A 22,886-nucleotide genomic window follows, 5' to 3' on the forward strand; every position below is an offset into this window, starting at 1 on the left:
CAGTGGTAGGGATGTATGGATGGATGTCTTGTTTTATATGTTGGGACTAGAAAGTTAGTAAAAAGTCTTTTCCTACATGTGAGTAAGTCCTCATCCTTCCTCCTCTCCCTGTCCCTAATCAATAATTCAGGTCCAGAAGAGGTACGTCACCTCTGCAAAAGGAAGCCTGGTCAAAAACTGTAGCCTGCTTTGACAAACTGCAGTGGTACAGTTTCAGCTAGCAGCCAACACTGGCTATTGTATTTCAGGCTTATGCTAGACATGGCCCATGTTACCAGCCCATCTTCTGGACTATGCTGCATCCAAAGGTATTTGGCCACCAGCACCCAAGAACAAAGTCAGGACAAGGTGCAAGGTGACCCTACCAAATATTCCTTTTGTTAAAGTTAATTTTTACTCCTGGTGACAAAATAAGGGGAGACAAAGGAAACTTCTAATGTTCTTAAGACTGGTCCCAAACATGGACAGTTTGTTGCAGGATTGATGGCTGCACAATCTATGGTATAAGTCTCCAGTCCTGATGTAAGTGGACTGTGTCTCCTCCACCCCCACCCCCAGGAAGAATAGAAGACTCAAATCATGGCAAAGCATTCCTTAGTGGAGATCTGCTAGGAAAGCTTCATTTCACAAAGGAGGCAACTGAGGCCCTGTATGTAAGGCACATTACCAATTTGACAATTAGGGGTCAGGTGCACACTGTCACTTGGGTCTCCTGTCTGTACCCATTTGTGTCCTCCCACCCCAAATTTACAGGTTTGCTTCCCAGGATATATACAGAAAGGGGATGACCTCCAATTCTTTTTGCTTACAACCAGTTTTCCATGGTAAATAATGTGGGTAAATTTTAAACACTAATCTGAGCTGTGCTTGGAATATTGAAATGGGTCTGTTATGGCAAAATCAGATGTCTGCAGGGAAACCAGTGCATTGTCATTTAATGTGTGGTAGCTTTAGTGTAGCTGAGACATTTGAAATTTAAAACAACTACCATATTATATGTTTTTGGGTAAATGATAATGTTATGATCTACCTGGATGGGCATACACAAAATGATCCTCACATCTAAAATTGTGATCTGTGAGAGCCACATCACAGTAGCATAGTTACATGCCAATAATTCCACTAATAAAAAACCGTCACAAGTTCTAACATATTTAACAAATGTAGCACAGTCTTAAAAACTGTGATCTTGAAATCCCTTGAAAGGTCTTAGAGAATAAAATGTAAACATTAAGCTTGTGAAGTTCGTTTGAAAGTTTTCATTTAAACCACATATTCAGACCATTGCTAATTGCTGATTTGATTAAATGTGGCAAAAATAGTTAATGCCCCAGATTTGAAGAAGTCTTGGGGGGCTGGGGGAGTGGGGAACTGAGAATGGCCACGGAAAGACTGGGAAATACAGGAGAGGGTCTTGCTGTGGGTTGCGGAGGGGGATCCTGGAGAGGGGAGGGCACCAAGAGGTGGGGAAATGTGAGCAGAAGAGGGGGAAGGTAGAAGGCCACCAGAATACCCTCCTGATGAGAATATCATGATTTTTAACTTCTGTAATCAAAAGACCTTTATATATTTTTTGTATCCAGAGCCAATTTGCAGAAGACCTTACCTTTGACAAGCCTCTTTGCCCCCAGCTACAGCTGCTTGAAAAAATTCACATGCAAACATTTACGTGTTTCACAAGTCATATTCACGGTTTTGCCATAGTTTGTCCACACACTTCAAATACACTCAGTGCATTTTTTGAAAATTTTTATTTTAGTTGCATTTCAAACACAAAGGTGACATTCCACTCCCAACACATACCCCCATCTTTTTAAACCAAGCCCCTCCTACTGTACTCTTTGTAAAAATAATTGGCTTACCTCAGGCTCTTCGCTAGGAAAAAAAATTATTTCATATTTTTCAAACACAGCCACGCCCACCCCCTTGGAACCAGCCCCCACGTGGTTTGGGATTCAGACTTGCCTACAGCAGGTTGTTTCCCCTCTCCCCCATCCCCCGACCAGGCGAGCTGAGTGTGTGCAGATACTGAACTGATGTGTGCAGCCCCGGGCGCCCCAGATACCTGCGTGTCTGGTTTTTCAACTGTAAAGGCGGGAGGGTTTGGTGAACGAATGAGAAGTGAGGAAACGCTTAGCGCAAAAGGAAAAAGAGAGAAAGACATACAGGAACAAGGTTACGGAGGCCGGCAAAAAGCGATGCCCCGCTCCCCCAGGCCAGGGGCCCCGCTTATTTCCCGGGAGGCCCCGCCACCTTCCCCGCGCGTACTCCGCACGGCTCACCGCAGAGCGCCCGGGCGCAGGTACCACCAGAGTGTGCGAACACTGAAAGTTTTTTGCCCGCGCCATGGCGCAAACCACAAGACAGCCCGTTCCCAAGTACAAGTACACAGTCGCCGGGTAATTTGGGGGTGCCGGGATAGGAACGGGAGACACTTGAGCGTATCATGCACAGGCGAACACAGAATATGGACACCAACACACACCAACGACAAGCTGTCTGAGTCCAAGCAGCCGTGCCAGGCGAGGCGGGGGCGCGCCTTTCCCAACGACCCCAGCCCACCATGGACCCCACCAGCCTAGCCAGGGGAGCCCCGGGGCCCCCGGGGCCCCTCCCCGGCAGTTCCTGGCTCACCTGAAGCCCCTGCCTGTCCAGCTTACGGTTGCTGGCGCTGGCCTGTCCAGCCGGAAACGACCCTCAGTGTCGCTCGGCACCACTTTTCTCCCTGCAGGGCATATACTTCGGCCACCCGAATCCACCCAAGATCCCCTCCCGCTCCCAGGGCATCGTTAGGGTCCCTCCCTGGAACTTTCTAGCAAGCTCTTCCCGCCTTTGGCTGGATCCCCTCCTCCCACTGTCGAGCCCCGAGCCCCACCAGGCAGCCCTGCCACCCCCTACCCAGTTCCCCGGCGGCCCTGCTGCCCGCAGGCAGAGTCCGCCGCATTACCTAGAAGCAGCAGGCGGTGCGTACACATGTAGCCCATCTTTTCGTCCTGGAGTTGTTTGTCGATGAGCTTGCTGCGTTTCTTCTCTGCGCGCTTCTGGGCCCGCTTCTCCAGGGCTTCTTTGCGCATCTGTCTGCGCTTCTCCGCCAGGGGTACCTTCTTGACCTTGGGGGAGTGCGAGGCTTTGGGCTGGGGACTCTCAGATCGACCGAAGCAGCCCCCGAAGGCTTGCATGAGGAAGTTGCGGAGTAAGTTGCGCCGGGGCTTTCGGCGGCGGCGATTTCGCCGATGCTGAAACCAGCGGAGGCATCCGAAGGTCCCATCGTCGGACTCGTCTCCGCTGGAGTCATCGTCGCTGCTGGCCGCCCCTTCATCGTAGTACCCGCGGCGGCCGCAGCTGCGCTCGGACTTGCCCCGCCAGGCAGACGCGCGAGTAGGCCGCGGAGTAGGCGGATCGGCAGCCTGGATCTCGGGGCTGGGGGGTCTAAGGAGATGGAGCTTGCGTCTGGCCCCGGAGGCAGGGGCTGCAGAGGCCGCCCGGGCGGCTTGGGCTGCCCGGGTGGCAGAAGCGGCTGGGGCAGCGGGAGCCCCGGCGTCAGGCGCAGCTGGGGCGACATGGGCTGCCCGGGTCTCAGCAGCCGCAGGGGCGGCGGGAACCTCAGGGGCTGCCCCGGCATCTGGATCGGCTGGGGCGTCAGGGGCTGCCCCGGCATCTGGAACCGCTGGGGCGTCAGGGGCCGCCCCGGAGTCGGGATCGGCTGGGGCGTCAGGGGCCGCCCCGGAGTCGGGATCGGCTGGGGCGTCAGGGGCCGCCCCGGAGTCCGGATCGGCTGGGGCGTCAGGGGCCGCCCCGGAGTCGGGATCGGCTGGGGCGTCAGGGGCCGCCCCGGAGTCGGGATCCGCCGAGGCGGCAGGGGCTGCCCCGGAGTCGGGATCTTCTGGGGCTGCCCCAGAGTCGGGATCTTCTGGGGCTGCCCCGGAGTCGGGATCCGCTGGGGCTGCACGGGCTGCCCCGGTGGCAGTATCCGTTGAGGCTGCCCCGGCGGCAGGGGATCCGTACCCCGGAGAGGGGACTTTTCCTCCCTCCGCGGCATCAGCGGCTGTGCTTCCTTCCATCTCTGCTGCTTCCTCCTCAACTGGGGGTCTCTCTGCTCGCTCTCTCTTATCTGGGGCTCCGGAGACCTTGATGGGCGGGCCGTCAAGCGCGATTGGGGGGCTGTCCATGTTGACGGGAGCGTCGTCGACCCCAGCGGGGGCGCTGCCAATCTCGAGCGGGGGTCCGGAGATCTCCATCGGGGGGCTGCTGCCCGTGAAGTTAGGAAGAGGTCTGACAGCCTCTCGGGATGGGCTGCCGATGGCGCCTGGGACCCAGAGGGGAGGCGCGTTCGCGGGGGGAGTGAGGCGGACCGCACTCGAGGCCGCGACTGCCGCGAACTGGCCACCGCCGTCAACTTGTGCGATAACTCGGGAAAGCCCCGGGGGTGGGCTGTCGTCCCCAGATCCTTCTCCGTCAAGCTCAAATGGCATAGTCTCCTCAGGGGGAGGGCTGTAGCCTCCTCTGGAGCCAGTGTTTGCAGGCCTGAGGGCTTGGGGCTCCTCGGGAGGAGCTCCGGGGACCCCTGCAGCACCTGGGCCTCCTGGAGCAAGGTCTGGGACCTGTAAGAGAGGTTGACTGCAGCCTCTCTTGGCAGGCTGGTCAAACTCAAAGGGCATAGCTTCTTCTGGTGGAGGGCTGTATCCTCCCAGGCCTGGTCTGGCACCACTGAAGGCTCCAGGTTCCATGAATGCTGGGCCGAAGGCCTCAAGGCCTGCATGGGCCCCACTGGGGGATCCAGGCTGCTCCAGTGTAGGCCAGAAGCCTCCCAAGCTGGGCTGTTCGACCTCGAAGGGCATTGCTTCCTCAGGAGGTGGGCTGTAGCTTCCATGGGCTCCAGCTTCCCCGAATGCCGGGTTGAGGACCTGAAAGTTGGGCCCGGAGACCTCTGGGGGTCCACAGGCCTCGCTGTCATTCTTGATGGGGATGGGCTCGTTGTGAGGCGGTTCGGTCTCCATCTCTTCGGCTGGGCTAGGCCCAGCACCGGGGGCAGCTGCCCCTGGGGCCTCCAAAGATGGTTGATTGGGCTGTTCCCCGATTTCAGGGGGGATATCGCGTTGTCCTGACATATTATTGCCGTCGAGGCAGTTGCGCACGCCCATAACACGGTGGCGGCCTCTCAAAATAAGTTTGGGGCTCCGAAAGACGGAGCACCCAACCGAACTAGGGTGAAAAAATTATTATTATTATTTTTAAATCAAAGTACCAGCTGGAAAGTTCACCAGCCTCACTTTCCAACCCTTGTGAGGTTGGGGGGTTTCAAGGCCTGGAACCCTAGACTGAGGCTGAAGCAACTCAATTGTTGCTGGTGGAGTCTTGGCTCCTTTCTGGCCACTTTTTATCCCCTCAGTATGCCCCCAAGCCCCTCTTCCTTAGTCTGTCCTTATGCCCTCCTCTCTCTTTCTTTCTCCTCCAGGCCAGTCCCGCCTGCTTGGATCTGACGAGCGTGCCGATTCGGTCCGAAAATCGCCAGTAGCGCTCTCTCTCTGCCACCAGAGGACGCCGGTTCCAGTGCCGAGCTGGCTCCAGCTCCAGAATCCTGCTCCTGGCGCCGGCGGCCCGGGACTTTGGGTAAGGGGGCTGACGAGCGCAGGCCTCGCAGGGACGTTTTGGCTCCTTCCACTCCTCTCCCTGACTGATTTGGAATCTTTCTCCTCGCTTCTCCCCTGGCCAGAGAAAGCTCTCCTGCGTTGCGGGACACGTGACGCAAGACGTGGGCCTCGGGACGCTGGAGTACAGGAGCTGAAACCCTCCCTCCCCAACCCAACCGACTCCTCGGGGGAGGGGGAACTGAAGAAGGGTTTCATTACCCCAGGATACCCCTGAAACACTGAGTCATAGCCCCCAGCCTCCAGGCAGCCCCGGATCTCAAGCCCCTAGTCCAGAGCGCAAGGCTTTTGGTGCCTGAGAAGGGGCGCAGGCATGCGTGGGGATGCGACAGGTGGTCGTGAGCCCACCAGAGAAGCAGAGAGAGACGAGGGAGAGGGGATGCTGAGTATGCGAGCTCACAATTTGTTTTTTAAATGCCTTGGGTGTACTTTTTGCTGCTTTTGTTTGTCGCTTGCTGAGGTTGGCTCCGGTAAAGCACTTTAACAGCCCCCACCCTCATCACACTCTAGGGGTCTCCGCAGTGGCCCACAGCAGCGCAAGCAGGGTGCTCCCTTGTTTATGTGGATGGTGACGCAGGGGAATAAGAAGGTCTCGGGTGCGTACCACCAAGAGCAAAGCCCCTAGGCAGTAGCTGCGGTGGCACCGATGGAGGGTTGGGGGGCGTGCTGCGCAGAGGGGGACCCCACAAAGCGGCCTCAGAGTTTCGCAGGTCCTGCGGTTCTAGGGAAGGGTTAAAGGGATTTTGGTTGGCGTTTATGGCCGGTTTAGGGTGATTTCGAGAGTGGACAACGCTGTGGGCACTGAACCCACAGATAAACACCATGCCGCGCGGCAACCGCAGCTGAGGTGCGCTGCTTGCTGCTTCGGGTGCCGGCCGCAGCACCGGTCAGTCTGCTCCTTTAGCCCCACTACAGCCTGTCTCCAGCACCCTTCCAGCCCCTCTCCTCTCGCTATGGGTATCTTAGGGTAGTCGCTTTAGTTTTCCACTGTTAGAGCCTACTGAGGCGGCACTGAGCCCGCCAACCAGCCACAAACCCGGCGGTTGCCCGCGCAGCTGCGCTCCCGCTACCATGCTGCGGTGGGCTCAGAGCTAGCCAAAGGTAAATACCCAAACCACCTGGTGACCTTGGTGTGTGCACATGCTATGCTCTGGTCTGGGGTCTGCAGAGGGATTTGAGCCCGGGAGAAAAGCTGCTTTTAGGGTGTCACGTAAAACCCGGCAGGTGCGCATCAGGTCGGTCTCACCAGTAAGACAGATTGGCGAACCACGTCTAGGCACAGAGCAGCTGGGCAGGAGGCAGGGGGTCACCTGACCTGCAGAGTCCTGCGGGAGGAGAGGCTGGATGAGTGTTACACAGGGCGGGCTGCAGAAAGCAGGGCGCACAGCGCGGGCTGCTGTATGCGAGCTGCAGGCGGGCGAACCACTGCACGGTGCGATACCGTCTAACGCATCCCTCTTAGAGCCAGGGTACCACAGGCACCGCGCATCCTTGCCCCCCCCACCCCCGCATCCACCATCCACGTGGCCACGCAGCACGAAAAGAGGCGAACACAGTAGGACCCCGGTAAACGTTTGGGATCCCCCAAAGATATGTCGCTTTAGCTCTATGGGTCTACACACTTCCAGCTGTCAACACTGAACTTTGATTCCAACTTTGGCCAACTAACTCCACACAAAATGGCTTAGCCACTTGGGCATCCACTGAACCGCCGCCCAACTGGGTCCCAGCACCAACTCACTCCCCTACGACCCCAGTGCTGGGTCAGCCATTGGGCTGGGGTCATGCCAATCACGGCTGCCTGGCGAATGAGCAGGGGGCGTCAGACCGGAAACCGGATATGGGTGGGAGGTCCAATAGGGGGCGCCGCGTTGGAACGCCCGAAGAGGTTGTGCTGATGGGGTGGTTGGAAGTCGTTGGGGGGCGGGTGTATGGCGGCTAGGCCTGGAAGACCACGAGGACTGCTAGCGCCGTGGGGTCACCCTTCCTCATGCCACAGGTTGCCGAGCCTCGGGGGAGAGGTGGGGTCCCAGGGGCCAACCCTTGGGTGCGTTGATGGCGGCAGGCTAACCTAGCCAACGGGGTGCCGCTGCCGGGAGAGGCAAGGAGCAAGAAGATTTCCAGGGCTGGGAGGTAGAAGGCCAGGACTACGAGGAGAGGGCTTACTGCGAGGAGCAGCCCAGGATGGCTAAGGAGTTGAGGCCCCAGGGATGCTGAGCCTGCACAAGTGGAAGGTCAGTAGACATTGGGGTTGGAGCCCCAGGGAGAATGCGATGGGTGCCCCGAAGGGGTGGTTTGCTCTCGTCAGGCCTCGCGCTCACCCCCAAAGCACCATTTGTCGAGGAACGGGTTCAGGGTCTCTGTTCGACACCCTCATGGGTCTGTGGGACCCCTTTGTTCATTCTTTCTGGTATCATGATTCTTTGCCAGGGGAGCACATGCATCGAGGTGATTAAAAAAAAAAAGGTTAGGCAAATACCAATTCCTCATCCTAGGGAGTAGAGCAGCATAAAAATGAAAGAAAAGACTTCCACTTGGGGGGACCTTGAAAGTCTTGGTGGAGAAAATGGCTTTTTATATGGGCCTCCAAGGAAGGATAGATGCCTTGGCTATGAATAGAAGGTAGTAGTGGGGGATGGGAGACGGTTTGCCCACCACGAACAAAGGAAATAATGGTAAGAAACATGGGGCGTGGCTGGGTAAACACAACTGGCCACCTTGGCTGGCTCTTCAGGAGCAGGGGGAGAAAAGTCAGGAGAAATTAGATAGAATCTCTCTGAGGATGGCATGGAGTATGAGAGCAAGCACTTTGAGGCTATTTTGGCAGGAAACAGAAAGGATGTTGAAAGTTTTTTGTCTTGCAAGTGAGGATTTGAACCTACTTTTAGGAAAGGCAGAAGCAGCATGGAGGATGATCCTGATGGAGAGAGAACAAAGGAAAGGGCTTATGCACAAAGGAGATGTTTTTTAAAGGAGAGACCTAGCACGGTGAAGGAAGCAGGAATGCTGAAGGATGACACTCAAGAGGGGTCCCAAAGGATCCTCCTGGAGCATCTCTTATTGCTAGAAAGACACAAAAAATGGAGGAGCCAAAGTGTGTCACCCAGATGGATGAAACACTGGGAGTTGGACAGGGAAGTCAGTGGGAGGGACTGGCAAGGTGGCAGTGCTGATTTGGTTTTAGACATGGCAGAGTTAAAGGAACTTTGAGCAGTTGGGATAGAGATTTTTGCAGGGAAATCTGAAATTTAGGGAGGGAAAGTCTGAAATTTAGAAAAAGATAAAGATCACACATTCAAATTGGCAATCGTCCTTACAAAGATGAATTCATGGAGTCAGAGAAAATTCTTTAGGGGAGAAACACATTTGGTAACAGAATCTTGAACAATTGGTGCACTGGACAGGAAAAAGGGATACAGTCCAGGAGTGAGCAGGGAGGACTCAGAAGGGAGAGATGGGAGCACACCAGAGGAAGGGGTTTCAGAACCACTCAGCACATTTTATCTAGACTTGGTGTTTTAGCCTCTGCACTAGTGGTATTTGGGGCCAGGCAATTCTTTGTTGTGGTGACTGCCCTGTTCATTGTAGGATGTTGAGCAGCATCCCTAGCCTCTACCCACTAGATGCCAGTAGCATCCCCTTAGTTTTAACAACCAAAAATGTCTCCAGACTTTGCCAAATGTCCTCTGGGGGGCAAAATCTCCCCCAGTTGAAAATCACCACTATAAGCTGAGAAAGGACCCTTAGATTTGAATAGGAATTGCCTTAATCTAAAGGTAAATTAAGACCAGGAAGGATAAATCCCAGTATTTAACCCTGATATTCCCCCATTTTCGCACTCTTGTTATTTCTCTGTAGTGACTGGCTACCAGTCTCTGAAAAACCTAAGTCCTTCAGGTGAGTGGAGCTAGGAGTTGAAACATCAGTAGTGGGGTCAGGGACCCCAGAAGTGTGGCCAAATATTCGAGGAGTTGATCCACCTGTGGCACCTGAAAGGCCACAGGGACCTGAGGAATCCGGTATAGTAAGAGCTGGGAGTGATCAGCTAGTGGGTTTACTGGGTCCCCCTTGATTGGCCTGATCACCTGGTGATCCTCCTGAGGGCTGATAATTTTGCTAACTCAAGAGAGAAACAAGACCTTGATCTGGATGGAGATGGCCAGTGCTGGATGTTAGTGGGCAGCGTCATCTGGGGCCTAACCTTGCCAGGGACGTTTTTAGGATCTGCCATTATAATTGTATAATAGCAAAGTACCTTAAACATAGCTTTCCAATGCTGGATGGATTGCCAGCATGGGAAAAGATGAATATGTGACAGGACTGAGGGAGGAAAGTCTATTAATGTGTTTATGCAGCTAAGGAAGAGGAAGTCAGGAGAGGCTGGTGCCTGAAAAAAAGGCCGAGTTGGGATGGATAGAAGCTGTGTGCCAGGGTCCTGACCCCCGTCCTGAGGGGCTGTGTGCTGGAGTGCAGGGCTGCAGTGAGATGATGTGTCAAGTAAGGGACGACAGCCTTGGCTGTCAAAACCCAGGGATGGGTTACTTGAAAATTGTGTATACTTGGCTACTTAAAAATAATAGCCTCTGCACTTGATGTACTAAGAAAGGGATGGGAAAAATTTCTCATGCTTCCATTAAACTCTGCATTTCTGAGGAAAGCCAAATGGCCCAGGTGCCACAGGTGGCAAACAGTGGCTTTTTGAAAATATGGAACCCCAAATGGAAAGAATGTATGTATTTCTTTACCGTTGACTCTCTGAACAGCACCATTACAGCTCCATTCCTTGGTAGCCCCACGTGATGCCCTGGGCTTCCCAAACTTAGTCTCTCACCTCTCTCTCATCTGTCGCTACTGACGCTTTCATGGCACATGTATTCAGCAAGTGATTGTGTTTCTACTCACATTCTGGGATTCTTACTCATTACCAAAAGCACAAGGCATATCTCAAGTTTTGGTAGCTACCTGTCAGCTTTCTGGGTTTATCCCTGTAGGCAACAAAGATAAAGCAAAGCAGAGAGAGGGAGGGGAGGTGAGTGAAAGGGAAGGGAACAGGAACCATGAACAACAGTATTTTTTTTTGGTAGTCATTTTCCTTTTGGTCTGTGGCTTTGCAGGGAGGTGGGTGGTGAAGTTTGCAGAAGTGCCTTCTCTATAGCCCATTCATGTCATTAGTTGTGAGTGGGTTTCTTTCAATTGAGAAAAAAGTAAAAGCAGAAAGAGAAGGTAGAAAAGAATTTAGGCAACTATGACATTTCTCAGCCTCCCAGTGACAAATGTTTTGAGTGCTGACTGAGTAGTAATAGACTTTGAAGCTGTACAATTAATTACTTTTCAATGAAGACTTGCTGCTGCCATCCTTTTCCCTTCAGCCTCTTCTCTGCCCGCCTTGGCCGGTGGAGGCAGCAGCATACAGCTGTCTGCAGAGGGGTCTGTGTGGCCAGGCTGTTTGAAGCAAATGCCAGCTAAAGAAAAAAGGCCTCAAATGGATGAGGCAAGATACCAGGTTAGAGGCAGATGCAAGGCTGATATTAGAGGTGGTAGAAATAGTCTTTATGAAAATACTTGATATGCTCAGATTAAAAAGCCTGCATCGTGAATTCAGACCCCTTCACTCAGCTAATTAGCTGTAGCTCAGCAACCTTCTCAAAAGGTGCACCAAATTCTGTTTTAGCCAAGGCATGCCACTGTCCTCTGACCACCTGTGCTTAAACAGTGGGTCTGGACATTTTCTCTGTAGTTGCCTGAGCTGGGCTGTGGATTCCTTCTCCAGTCTAGCTGATGATGCAGCAAAGAATTTCAGGGGAGAAGAGGCCATTCCAAAAAAGATGAACAGCACCATGGGAAAGAAACTAAGAGAGAGGCAAAAGTAGGGGTTGGAGGGGGAAGAGGGAATCCCGGAAGATAAATTTGGCTTTAGTGGAAGCTCTGCTTAAAATTTCTGCAATTCATGGTGGAAATTCCAGCCACCCTGGGGCTTCTGGGCATCATTGTTTAAGGGGAATGGTATATTTCACCTTCTGGAACAACCTCAATTACCCAGAGCAAATTTTCCTAATGAAATCTAGTTGAGACAGCAACATAAGCCAGGACACTCAGAAACCAGCTCTCACATGGGGTTGGGGGGAGAAGAAACGTGGTCTTCTGCTGGCTGCCAGTCTTTGGCCTGTGCCCCTTGGACCCCTCAAGTTTGAGAGTGAGGACCTTGAAGACCAACCTTGCTGTGAACCAAAACCCAAGGCTCTAGACGGCTAGATTTCTAGGTGTTAAATCTTTCTCTTTGAGCGTAGCAATTGAAGTACTTGTGTGAAAACTCCACACCTGTGAAATTGGAATTTTTGGACCAGGTCTGTAAGAAATTCTCAGGGGGAGGCCGGGCCTGGTGGCTCACGCCTGTAATCCTAGCACTTTGGGAGGCGGAGACGGGAGGATCATGAGGTCGGGAGATCGAGACCATCCTGGCTAACACGGTGAAACCCATCTCTACTAAAAATACAAAAAACTAGCCCAGCGTGGTGGCGGGCGCCTGTAGCTCCAGCTACTTGGGAGGCTGAGGCAGGAGAATGGCGTGAACCCAGGAGGCAGAGCTTGCCGTGAGCCGAGATCGCGCCACTGCACTCCAGCCTGGGCGACAGAGAGACTGTCTCAAAAAAAAAGAAAGAAAGAGAAAGAAACTCTCAGGGGGACAGTGGTGTTAACAGTGTCGAATCTGTGAGCCTCATTATTAGCCCTCCAGTGCCATATTTGGCTTTTAAAAATGCCCTTCCTAATGCTGAGCTAAAGTCTGTCCCTTGATACACCTTGTTCTAACCCCCTCAGCCACCAGATACTTGAAGCTGCCCTCAACCTTTCTCTCTTCAAGACTCTCTTTATTCCTTCAGACAACTTTATAACCCCCAAATTTTCTGGCTTTGTGACCCGCTTCCCCATTTCTAAATCTTCTTTTCTGCTCCTTCCCAGCAGTTCTCTTGTCTGCCCACATCTTCCTTTTTTCTGTGATCCCTCAAATTCTTTTCCTTTTGTCTTCCTTAAATCTCTCCCCACTTTACTGCCACCACCTACCCTCTGTCCATGCAGCCTGGGTTTATGTTGGCCTTTCTCACAGTCATGGGCCCTGCTAATTTGTAACATACCTACCTTAAAATAAATCCACAAAATAAACACCCAGGCTATGCCCAGTGGGAGCTGGGAAGGCAGCCTCCCCATTTCTACCCGGGAATAGTTGCAGGCAGAGTCCTGCCTCTGCTGGCTGAGCATGGTCAACAGGTGATGGTGGCCCCGCATTGCAGGCTCTTGGCCTTGGGAGAACTAAGCCACTAGAGGCTGCTTATTCTGGCTTCTCTGCCCTGTGAATTAATGGCCACTAGTGCTTGGACCAGAGTAGCTATTGGAGGCCTTTGGGAAAACTCATGAGATTTTTAAACAAGGGAAAAAAAACAAATACCAGTAAAAAATTTACTTCCCCCCCCATGTACGGCCTTTTGATATGTAAGAAAGAAATTATAAAACAAAAATGGGTGCTAAATCACTTAATTTGACAGAATCAGATTTTTGTTGTTGTTGTTGTTTGTTTTTGAAATATTTGCTTTGTTTATCTCGTGCATCTGTGATGGAGGCAAAATTGGTTTTGGGGTATGCAGTGTGCAAAAAGTCTTAGTTGTGACAAGGTCCTGCAGTACATAAACAGATAATGGGGTACAGCTATATGTCCGTGGTATTAAAATGTCATGGGGAGGGGCAAATAAGAAGTATATGTCTGAAGAAGCTAAGAGGGGAGTGATCATGAAAAAAACAAAGGTTGAGAAAACTGTAGCTTCTATGCCATTTTTTTTTCAGGTCTAGCTTAACCAGAACACTTAAAACTGTTACCAAAAATCTTTCAACAACACTTGTGGTCACTTAACCAATGTTCCCATCAGTCTACCGTCTCCCACAGTGGTTAGCCTCTCCAAGCCGCAGTACTAGGTCAGTACTTGCAGCCATGCTGCCTGCTCCTGCTCTGAAAAGCTTGTTCTTAGGCACCAAGGTCAGGGAGAGAAGGTGGGGAACACACACACACATAAAACACACACTAAATATGACTCTCAGGATGGCTAAATTTTTCTAGTTTAGGGAAAGGACACAGTGGAATTCTGCATTCTCTAAACTGCTTTTTTAGACCATTTTGTAACCAACTGTAAGGCAGATTTGACAAAATTTACATGAAACCAACACAAAACAGATTTCTTCATAGCTGGTGCTTTTTTTGCTTTTTGGGTTTTTTTTTTTTTTTTTTTGAGACAGTCTCACACTGTAGACCGGGCTGGAGTGCAATGGCGTGATCTCTAGCTGGTGCTTTTTATTTGATCAAATTTTGAAGTTTTTTTTGAGTTCCATTAGGGTTAAAATCACTAGTATAGAGTCAAATTGGACAACCCCAGCCTTCTTAAACTAATCAATCTAGACATTTGGAGCAGAAAGGGATAAATAGGATCATCTCATTCAGCGACCTCATTTTAGAAGAAACTGAGGCAGAGAGGTGTAGGGTCTGACCTAAGGCCACTTGACAAGACCATGGCTAGAAGCAACCTGGGCTGTTAGCCCCAGGCATTTTGTCTTAGATCCCACTGCTCCAATTTGGGACATCAAGTTACAGGAAATAGAGTCATTAGTGTCAAAACCCCCCAACAGAACAAGAAATTCCATCTCTCATTCTTGAACATGGGGATTAAAGATGTCATTTGAGCATCTCATCCCTCTGCTGGGCGATTTTTTAGAGAAGAGCAGCGCTTGAGCCAGCACATGACGTCACTGGCCTGGAAGCTTAATTTTATTTCAGTGATTTGGTTTTTGTGAATAGATCACCTTCCAGTTAAGAGACATGCTTTACTCACACTATGGGTTCTGCTCAGTTTCCTCTCAACAGCTTCCCTCTTCTTGAAGAGCAGTATAATAATAACTGATAATTGAGGTAAATCCATGTCGATTATTTAAAAAGCAAAAAACCTCATTCTTACCAACACTGAAGTTTCAGCTTTCTTCCTCCTTAACCTACACAGCTGCAGAAAATGAAGGCTGAAGAGTCAAAGGCTGTAAGCAGCTCCAGAGTGAGAAAGGCTTGCAGTGCGTTAAAGAAACATCTCAAAACAATCCCAAACTGTAACATTTCTAATTCTTGAATTCTGATGAACATAAAGAGTTCTGTTTGCAAAACTTTAAACCTACATCAGGTTGACCCCACACAGTGTTGGAACACTGCAGCATAATTTCCCAGCTCAAATAAGTTCAATTACAAGAGCATCTTTAGGTCGTCCTCCCCTCCCCCCAAAAAGCAAATTTCCATTAAGCAAATGATTAATGTAGTAAAGGAAATAACTTCAATATTGAGGGCATATCATCATGTTTAACTAGCTTTATTCTCTTGCTCCTCCTCCTCCCCCATTTGAAATATTAAAACTGGCTGGTAATTCACCTATGTGGTTAATGGTAAGATTTGCTTTTTCTTGAGAGCAGACCTCAGACCTCACCTATGTAAAAGGGGCAAGTGAGCCTATTCAAATGCTAACCCCGGTTGAGCTGGGTAGACAAAGGGCCAGCTGGGAGACTAGTGAGTTGGGAATGCTTGGGGAACTTGCTAGAAATGGCTCTGGAATAGGTAAGGCAGGTGAATACCAGTTTCTCGGGCAGAAAGAAGGTTTGCTAAGTCTATGTAGCAAAATCCTGTCTTCTCAGGGAGGGTCATGAGTGCTCTCCTGGGGGGTTGGTATATCTCTCAGTTGCTTTGTATGGTCTGCAGTGGCTTTTCCACCCTTGAATCAGGGTGTAGAGAGGGAAGCTGGGGGAGGGGAATTGAGCGGGGGAGAGTGTGTGCCGGTAGGTAACAGGTTTTCACAATTGGGCTGTAATGCAGATGGCGAGGCAGTTTGTGGAAGACTGTCTGAAAGACTGTGTGTTCCTAGATTGCCCCTCCTGGCTACATGTGAACGTGGTACATTGCTTACAGTTCAGGAAACCTCCCCGTGTTGGGCTTCTGTTTAAAAAACAGCAAGATGGGTGTGAGGTATGGGCTCGACACGGAGGGCTTTTAAAAAACTTGTTTATTCATCCTGCAACAAGGCAACACGCTCATTTCTCTAATGAATAAACCTAGCTTTGTGGGAAAACGGGTCTCCCAGACTACCCAGTCTGAAGATAGCGCCCACACTTGAAAGGCACACCAAAAAATTCAACACAACCCCTGCTTTCTCTTGCTTGTCCCTAGAGACCTTTTGCTTCGTGAACTCAGGCTGAGACATTACCAGAGGAAAAACTGAACGCTTCATGTCACAGAAAGCAACACACCATCATTGTTTACATTAAGTAGGAATTTCGATTTATGGGCAAGCCAAAAGCAGGGCATGCCTAGCCCTTCCGCAGCCTCCAAACTTCCGAGACTAACATTGCTGCCGCAGAAAACCACTTGCAAATAAACTTGCTTCTCCGTATTTATTACGGAAGACCACAAAGGCATCTAACCACAGTTTGCGCTGCAGACCAGCAGAACTAAGTCTTGGGCGCCGCGACGCCTTTCCTACGGAATAGGTCCTGGAAGGAAGACCATTTAAGGTATTTTCCTTCTATCATCATCCTTTTCTTAGGAGTTAAAAACCTGACCATCATTCATTTCAAGCCCTCAAAACGCTTTACTTTTCCTCTAAATCATTGTCATCCGAATAATTCAAGCCGGCGCAAAATGAGACACGCACACCAGAAAAAAAAATTTCCAAGTCGGATGAGATTTTTTAAAGACATTTCACTTATCAGTCTTTCCCCCCAGGACTGGCGAGGAGAGCACGCCTTCCCTTCCGAAGGTGCGTTACCAGATTGCGGCCGTTTTTGTGCTGGGTCACCAGAGCAGATTCCCCTCCAGGTTACAGATTCTAAACTTAACTCCACCCGAGCTGAAAATGGCCGGAGCACGCCGCCTGCCCTCCCCAAGGCTGCCGAAGCCGCCGGCCCCTGCCTCCTTTTCGACTGATCGTCCAAGGACTGGCGCCGGATCGAACACCTTTCCCCAGCTCTGCGGGTGCCGCGCTCTTTGGAAACGAATTGTAAGTTATCCTGATGTTAGACGCGACCCCCCTCTCCAGTCTATCCCTTGTTCCGCTTTACCTTTCCGCCTGCGACCATCTTGAGGGCCTCCAGAGGTCCTGCGCAAACAGCCCAGGACGTCTCCTGCTAAGCTGCATGCAGCCTGGCCACCTGACCAGCTGCGCCAAAAGCCTGGCAATACCCCGACGTGACCATGCCTGTGCGTCCAACCCTGGTAGCCCGTAGGGCCACCCCCAGGGGTCCCCTTACGTCCCCTACCTTTCCCCCAAGTACTTCCCCCCAACTGCCCGCCGCGGGAGAGGTCTCTCCGGCGCGCGCGGGCAGGTGCGCACGCTCTTTGAGGCGGTCTCCGTCCCGGCAAGCGCCGGGAGGCGGGCTGTGGCGGCCAAGACTGGCGCGCGGCAGCGGGGGGCACTGGCGCGGAGGTCCCGCGGCTTCACTGGCAGCTCTGGGACCTGGGCTCCCGGCTCTGAGCTGCTTAGGCGCCGCGCGCGCGTGACTTCCCTCCCGGTGGTCAGTCTCCAGAGTTCTCGCCCAATCCCATTCTGATTACTTTCCACACATTGCAGCAGTGTCTCTACAGCGCGGCTGCTCTCACAACGTGAAAGTTGGCGCGCACCTCCGAACCACATTTTGGGCACCTGAGAAGGCCAACTTGTTTGAGACTAGTCTTTCTAGGAGGAAGAAAGGCGCGCAAAACAAGTGACTTACCAATGCCGTTTGGGTGTGCAGCTCCAAATCTCGGGTGCGTTCGGGATTCAGTCGCGCAGCCGGGGCACCAGCTCCGAGAGACCTCAGGTTGTCTCCAGCGGGACGCACGGTGTGCGCCCCGCCGTGCAACAAACCTTTGGCCACCAGGGCGCCCCTGGCATCCTGGAAAGTTTGGGGGAGCCCTCGCCGCCTCACCCTGATCCCCGGTCCTGGGCTGGCCAACTGAGCCTCCTCTCTTCGACTCACCCCTGACCTGCCTTCCCTTCTCACCTCCTTTCCGCCCGCTGCTCCCACACCGCCCTCAGGCTCCCCAGTTTAGCGGTGGGCAACTAACCTGAATCCATGAAAACAAGGAGAATCTGGACGGCGTCCTCCATTAGTGACGCCGGATGGGGATGGGTCCCTTTTTGGAAGGGGACTCCGGGGACGCGTCACGGCGGGTGGGCTTCTTCGGCTTGCAGCGACGCCGCTGCTTCTCCTTCTTGGGCTCCTCAGACTCTTCGGGGGCCCTTGGATCTTTGTCCTCGGGCTTGAGCTCCTCCCCTTCCCTGGGGCTCTGGGGCTCCTGAGTGCTGGGCGGCGCGCGACTTGGGGAGGCGTCGGGGCTTCGCAACTTGAGAGCGTGCAGGCGCTGGGTGAGAGACTGGCTGTCGGTGAGGGACTGGCCGAAGGTGGAGTGCTTGGGCACCACCGGGCCGCGCTCGTCTTCTGGCTCGGTCTCGGGCTCAGTGGTGGGGGCGGTCTCAGGCTCGGTCTCGAAGTCGGTCTCGGACTCGATTTCGGACTCGGTCTCGCTCTCGGTCTCGTAGTCGAACTCTTCCTCGTACTCTAGGCACTCGGGAAGGGACAGCTCAAGGTCTGCCTCCTCGTGCTCGTGGTCAGATTCCGATTCGGGGGACTCAGGGAATACCTGGGCGCCGGAGCGGTGGTGGGCGTTAAGGAAGCTCCGGCGCTGTTGGGCAGCCGCGCGCTGCTGGGCACGGGCGTTGGAGGTGGCAAGGGCGCGGAGGAGCGCGATGGAGCAGGAGAGCCAGAGGAGCGCGGTGGCTGCCCGGCGGCCTATGGGTGGGCACAGGTCGTTGTAATTATGGCGAGCTCGGCGCCACTGCTGAGCCCGGGACCTCCGATCCATCCTCTTAGGCGCACACCAAGAAGCCGACCTGCCCTCTGGCTCTGCAGAGAGCGGCTCCAAAGCGCATTGGCTGCTGGAGCCGGGAAAGGTATACCCTATGAGGTGAGAAGCTGGCCCGGAGGTCCCAGCCTCACCTCCTTGTGAGGAGAAAAAGGGAAGCACCTACCTTCCTGACCACTTAAGAACTTTCTACAGCTCCGCGCCTTGCTTGCCTCTCTGAGCAAGAAGAAGGGATGGGAAAAGAGGGGAAAGGTCTGTCTCCTCCTGGGCTCCTCTCGCTGAGTCTTAGATTCCGCAGCCTAAGACTCGAGAGAGGTGCTTCCGCCGGTCCTCTTCCCTGGGAGAGGACAGAGGAGACTGAGGCGAGGAGGGACGGGCAGTGAGGTTCTGCGAAGTTGCGCGCCCGGACTTCTGCCGGGCATGTGCAGTAAGGAGGTGGGGGCCACCTCCCCGCGAGCTGCGCGGTGGCGCCGAGCCTGTGGCGCAGACCCTAGTGGGCCGGCAGGTGGCAGGAGGGAACCTTGTTTGAAAGGATTTGGGCGAAGCAATGGGCGGGGGGCCTGGCGGGTGGCAAGGAGCAAGCGGCAAGCTAGCTCAGGTCCAGTACTTGGGCAGGTGGGCGCAGGCTTCTGTGGGGTCGTGCCGCACCCTGTTTCCCCAGTTATTGGTGAAATAAACACAGCCTGAGTGCAGCTAAAAACCCAGAACCCCAAATAGCAAATATTCAGGAGAAAGAGGGTCTGTACACGAGTATTAAGCCCCCAGTATTTTCCAATGGCTTAATAGTTTGAGGATGGTAACTTCCGGTAGTCATTAATCATGAAACTACCTTTAGCAGATCTGTTATAGTGACTGTAATTAGAGAAGTTTCCAAAAAATACGTGCTCAAACAGTCTGAATTGGCTGATTACCTCATCTTCTTCAACAAGGGCCCCCATGGTTGAGGTAGTAGTTTGCAAGTCTGCAAGCCCATCTGAGGACTGCCCTGAGCTCGACTGAGCTGAGAAGGTGGTACTGGAACTCAGACTGGAGCTGAGAGCATGGGTAAAGGGAAGCGTTTCCTGCGTTCTCAGTACACACAACCGCTTCTCTCCAGCGGGGCAGTTCAGGGTGACACGGAATCCTCACTGGAGGCCCCTTACATCTATTTCCTAGATAGGCTTTTAACAAAGGTAACTCTTTGAGCAGTACTCATTGGGTGCCTTGCATGTGCCAAGCTGTGTTTTACGTGCTGAAGGTAGAGTAGTGAAAACAACAAAAGTATTGTATTAAGGAAAGGATATTTTGGATTAATTTGCTGTTAATCAGGAGATTGAATCAGTCCGAATCCCTCTGTACCCACCAACATTGTTTAATCCAGTTTGAATTCCACGTGAGAAAATGATTGGCTCAGGGCTAGGGGGCGGCCAGACACCACTAGATCGTGTTGTTGAACTCTGCAAGGCTGTAGACTTGGAGTCAATAGTGCTGCTGTTTCTTGGCCCTAGAAAATCAAATGACAGCCTACAGGAGGAGATCCCTGCAGTGGGAGCTAACCTGGCTGCTGCTTTTGGGGTGTGCATGTCCTCAGTCTGGCCCTCCATGATAATTATGGAGTGCCCTTTTGGCCATAGTGACAAGTCCAAAGGCGAAACAACTCAGAGCAAAGCCATCGTCCTGGAATCCATGGGAGTATCAGGAAGGTTGTTTCACTTAGGACACATGTCACAGGTTGTAGTCCTTTCCTCCTTCTTGAGTCAGTATGGGGAATCTTCAAAAAAGAGGCTCCACCACTGGGTGGCTCACCAGGCCCTCCTGGTGCTGGTACTTCTGCCTGGTGTGTGAAGAGTCAGTCAGGTACCCACAGCCATTCTCACCATGATGGAACTTAACCTCACACCTTCAACACCACACCCGCATTAAAGCCACCAAGTGCAGAGTTCATACCCCAGTGAGAGACCAGCAACTGCTTTGGATGTGTTGAGGTTTTCCTTTCTGCATCTTGGCTGTGTCTATAGCTTGTATCTTGCACTCTGTGTTAGTTTGTAGCCTTAAAATAGTGATTGGGCTGGGCCTGGTGTCTCTCACCTATAATCCCAGCACTTTGGGAGCCTAAGGCAGTTGGATCACTTGAGGCCAGGAATTCGAGAGCAGCCTGACCAACATGGTGAAACCCTGTCTCTACTAAAAATGCGAAAATTAGCCAGGCGTGTTGGCGCACGCCTGTAGTTCCAGCTACTCGGGTGGCTGAGCCACAAGAATTGCTTGAACCTGGGAGGTTGGTCTAATAAAGTGGGATTGATTTGTCAAACCCCACAAAAGGACAAATGTCTATGTTCCAGTTGTGCCCTGCTCTGCCACTTTTCCTGAGGAACTGCAAGGGTTTTATTATCACAGGTGCCTGCATGGCTGTGTGGATATTATCATGGGACACTCTACAGGGGCATTTAGAGCTGTATGTGTCAAATCCTGATCTCTGCCTCTCAGTCCTGACTAATGGGGCATGTTTCTAGAGGGTCTGCCTACACTGACCCACCCACTTTATTTCTTCTAATTAGCACAGCTCCACTGACAGCATATGAAACAAAGATATTATTCAAGCTGATTTCAGGGCACGTTGGGGGAAAAATCAGGAATATATGGGTGCTAGTAAATGTCCTTTGAATGGAAACTAATGTCAGTTGTCAGCAACAAGGTAGATTATGATTCTTCAGTGTACATAAGAAAGTACTTCATTCTTCAGATGGAGTGCTTTATGCCTATAAAGGAGATGGCAGCCCAGAGCTGATTCACTAATATAGATACACCGAGATTGCCTGCATTATTAAAAAATGTGCATTACATAATACATACTTTTGGACTAGATTCTGCATTAGCAATGCGCTTTCTTTGCAAGATGCATTTTAATCAGCAAACAAACATTTAACAAAACACTGCATTTTTGAGCCCCAGTCCTGTTTAGTCACAAATACATCTCAGTGTACATTCACTACAGGCTCCGGGAGGAAGGAGCGGGGGACTGCACTGAAATGCCATTCCATCTCACACTTAGGGCCGAGGTTGAGCAAATGGAGCCGTACAGAAGATGCTTTTTAAAATGCATTACGTGCGTGACTTTAAAAAGTGCTTGCTGCAGAGTGAATTTCAAAAAGGAGCAAGTGGGTGATGAACGACCTCTGTTGTTACCGGGCTAAGGAACAAGGGGCTCTCTCTGTCTGCCGGTGAAGTGTCGGCATATATCACTTCCGGGACTCTGCTGGAGGGAGGCTCCTAAACCAGTTGGACAGGAAAGCCCTGTTCCCAGCTCACTACAGTATCATACAGTAAGCTTCTAATTTGGATAAATTGTGAAGAATATTATCTTTAGCTCCTTAAAGGATTTTCATGTGGAAGAGGCCTTAAGATTTATTGTATGTGGCTGTGGAGGGCAAAATTAGAACCTATTGGTGGTAGTTGTAGCAGAAAGCCTTCAGCATAACCCAAAGAAGAATCTGACGGGGAGTGGGCTGTCAGAAAGCTGGCGCTTTGTCAGAAGCAATGTGAAGTCAAAGGACAGGTGACCACACACTGGAGATGTTTTTCCATGGTGTGCGTGAGGCAGTGGGGTTGGAACTTGGTGTCCAGCACAGTCTTATCAGGTTAGCCTCTGATTCCATTGAAGGCCTCTGTAGGTTGTGGGAGAAGGGTTTGGGGGCTCTACCAATGGACACAATCCTTCCCCCCTGCTTTTTACTATTTTGGAAGCATTGAAAGTGCAAGTGGCTCAGTGACAGGAAGGAACGTTGGGGTGGTGGTTTTAGGACAGGGCAAACAGATGTGTGTGATGGACCCAGCGGCCTGTGGAGGAGCTTTCCTCACCAAGGCAGGGCGTGGAGGCTCTTTGCTCCACAACTCACCACTTGTTGAAGCAAAGAAATTAGTCAAGTCCATCAGTTGATTACATTGGTCCTCTTTGCCTCCTCTCCTGGAGCTGTCTCGGAAATTACAAATGAAATTGGCTATTTAGCAATCATGAATTGAGCCACTTCTATGATCAAGACACTGTTCCGGGCATTGTGCGGAGATCGAAGTAATTGAGGATGAGCAATTCCTGCCATCCAACAACACACACATTGGTGTGAAGTGCCTCCAAATATTAAAACCAGATTGCTGACAGGTATAGAGTAATACATTCCAGCTCAGATAGACAGGGAGGTAAGTTGAGTAACTGGTTAGAATCAGAGGTACAGTTCATCTGGTGGTTTTCAGAAAGAGATGAGTCTTTACCTAGTCTGACTTTGAGATTTTCTTTTGATTTTTAAAAGCCCATGAGAATTGCTTTCAATCCACCTGTTTCTAACCATGTATCT

The 22,886-nt window shown here is 51.8% G+C and overlaps 2 protein-coding genes and 1 long non-coding RNA gene across 10 annotated transcripts in view; 1 reads left to right on the forward strand and 2 right to left on the reverse strand.

The window, feature by feature from the left end:
- Positions 1 to 17,869, reverse strand: part of GNAS (GNAS complex locus) — a 70,433-nt gene extending 52,564 nt beyond the window's left edge. For 4 of the 5 annotated variants that reach the window (XM_037982599.2, XM_037982598.2, XM_037982597.2 and 1 more), the window contains exon 1: positions 17,761 to 17,869. In XM_037982599.2, coding sequence (XP_037838527.1) covers positions 17,761 to 17,803 — 43 coding nt within the window. In that variant the 5' untranslated portion in view covers positions 17,804 to 17,869. Of the gene's footprint in view, positions 1 to 2,947; positions 5,157 to 17,760 lie in introns of those variants that run through there. The other variant, XM_008012791.3, reaches the window with a different exon arrangement.
- The window catches only part of LOC140708507 (neuroendocrine secretory protein 55), a 55,894-nt gene extending 37,336 nt beyond the window's left edge, over positions 1 to 18,558 (reverse strand). Inside the window, exon 1 of the mRNA XM_073005569.1 lies at positions 17,761 to 18,558. Within this exon, the coding sequence (XP_072861670.1) occupies positions 17,803 to 18,558 (756 nt within the window). The 3' untranslated portion in view covers positions 17,761 to 17,802. The remainder of the gene's footprint in view (positions 1 to 17,760) is intronic.
- The window catches only part of LOC103243470 (uncharacterized), a 36,094-nt gene continuing 18,837 nt past the window's right edge, over positions 5,630 to 22,886 (forward strand). The window contains exons 1-3 of one of the 4 annotated variants that reach the window (XR_005234876.2): positions 5,630 to 7,882; positions 15,886 to 16,229; positions 16,441 to 16,714. This is a non-coding gene — a long non-coding RNA (uncharacterized lncRNA). Of the gene's footprint in view, positions 7,883 to 15,885; positions 16,230 to 16,427; positions 16,715 to 22,886 lie in introns of all 4 variants that reach the window. The other 3 variants (XR_012088981.1, XR_005234877.2, XR_012088982.1) reach the window with 3 other exon arrangements.

Source organism: Chlorocebus sabaeus, chromosome 2 (assembly GCF_047675955.1).
Source record: "Chlorocebus sabaeus isolate Y175 chromosome 2, mChlSab1.0.hap1, whole genome shotgun sequence".
Classification (NCBI taxonomy): Eukaryota; Metazoa; Chordata; class Mammalia; order Primates; family Cercopithecidae; genus Chlorocebus; species Chlorocebus sabaeus.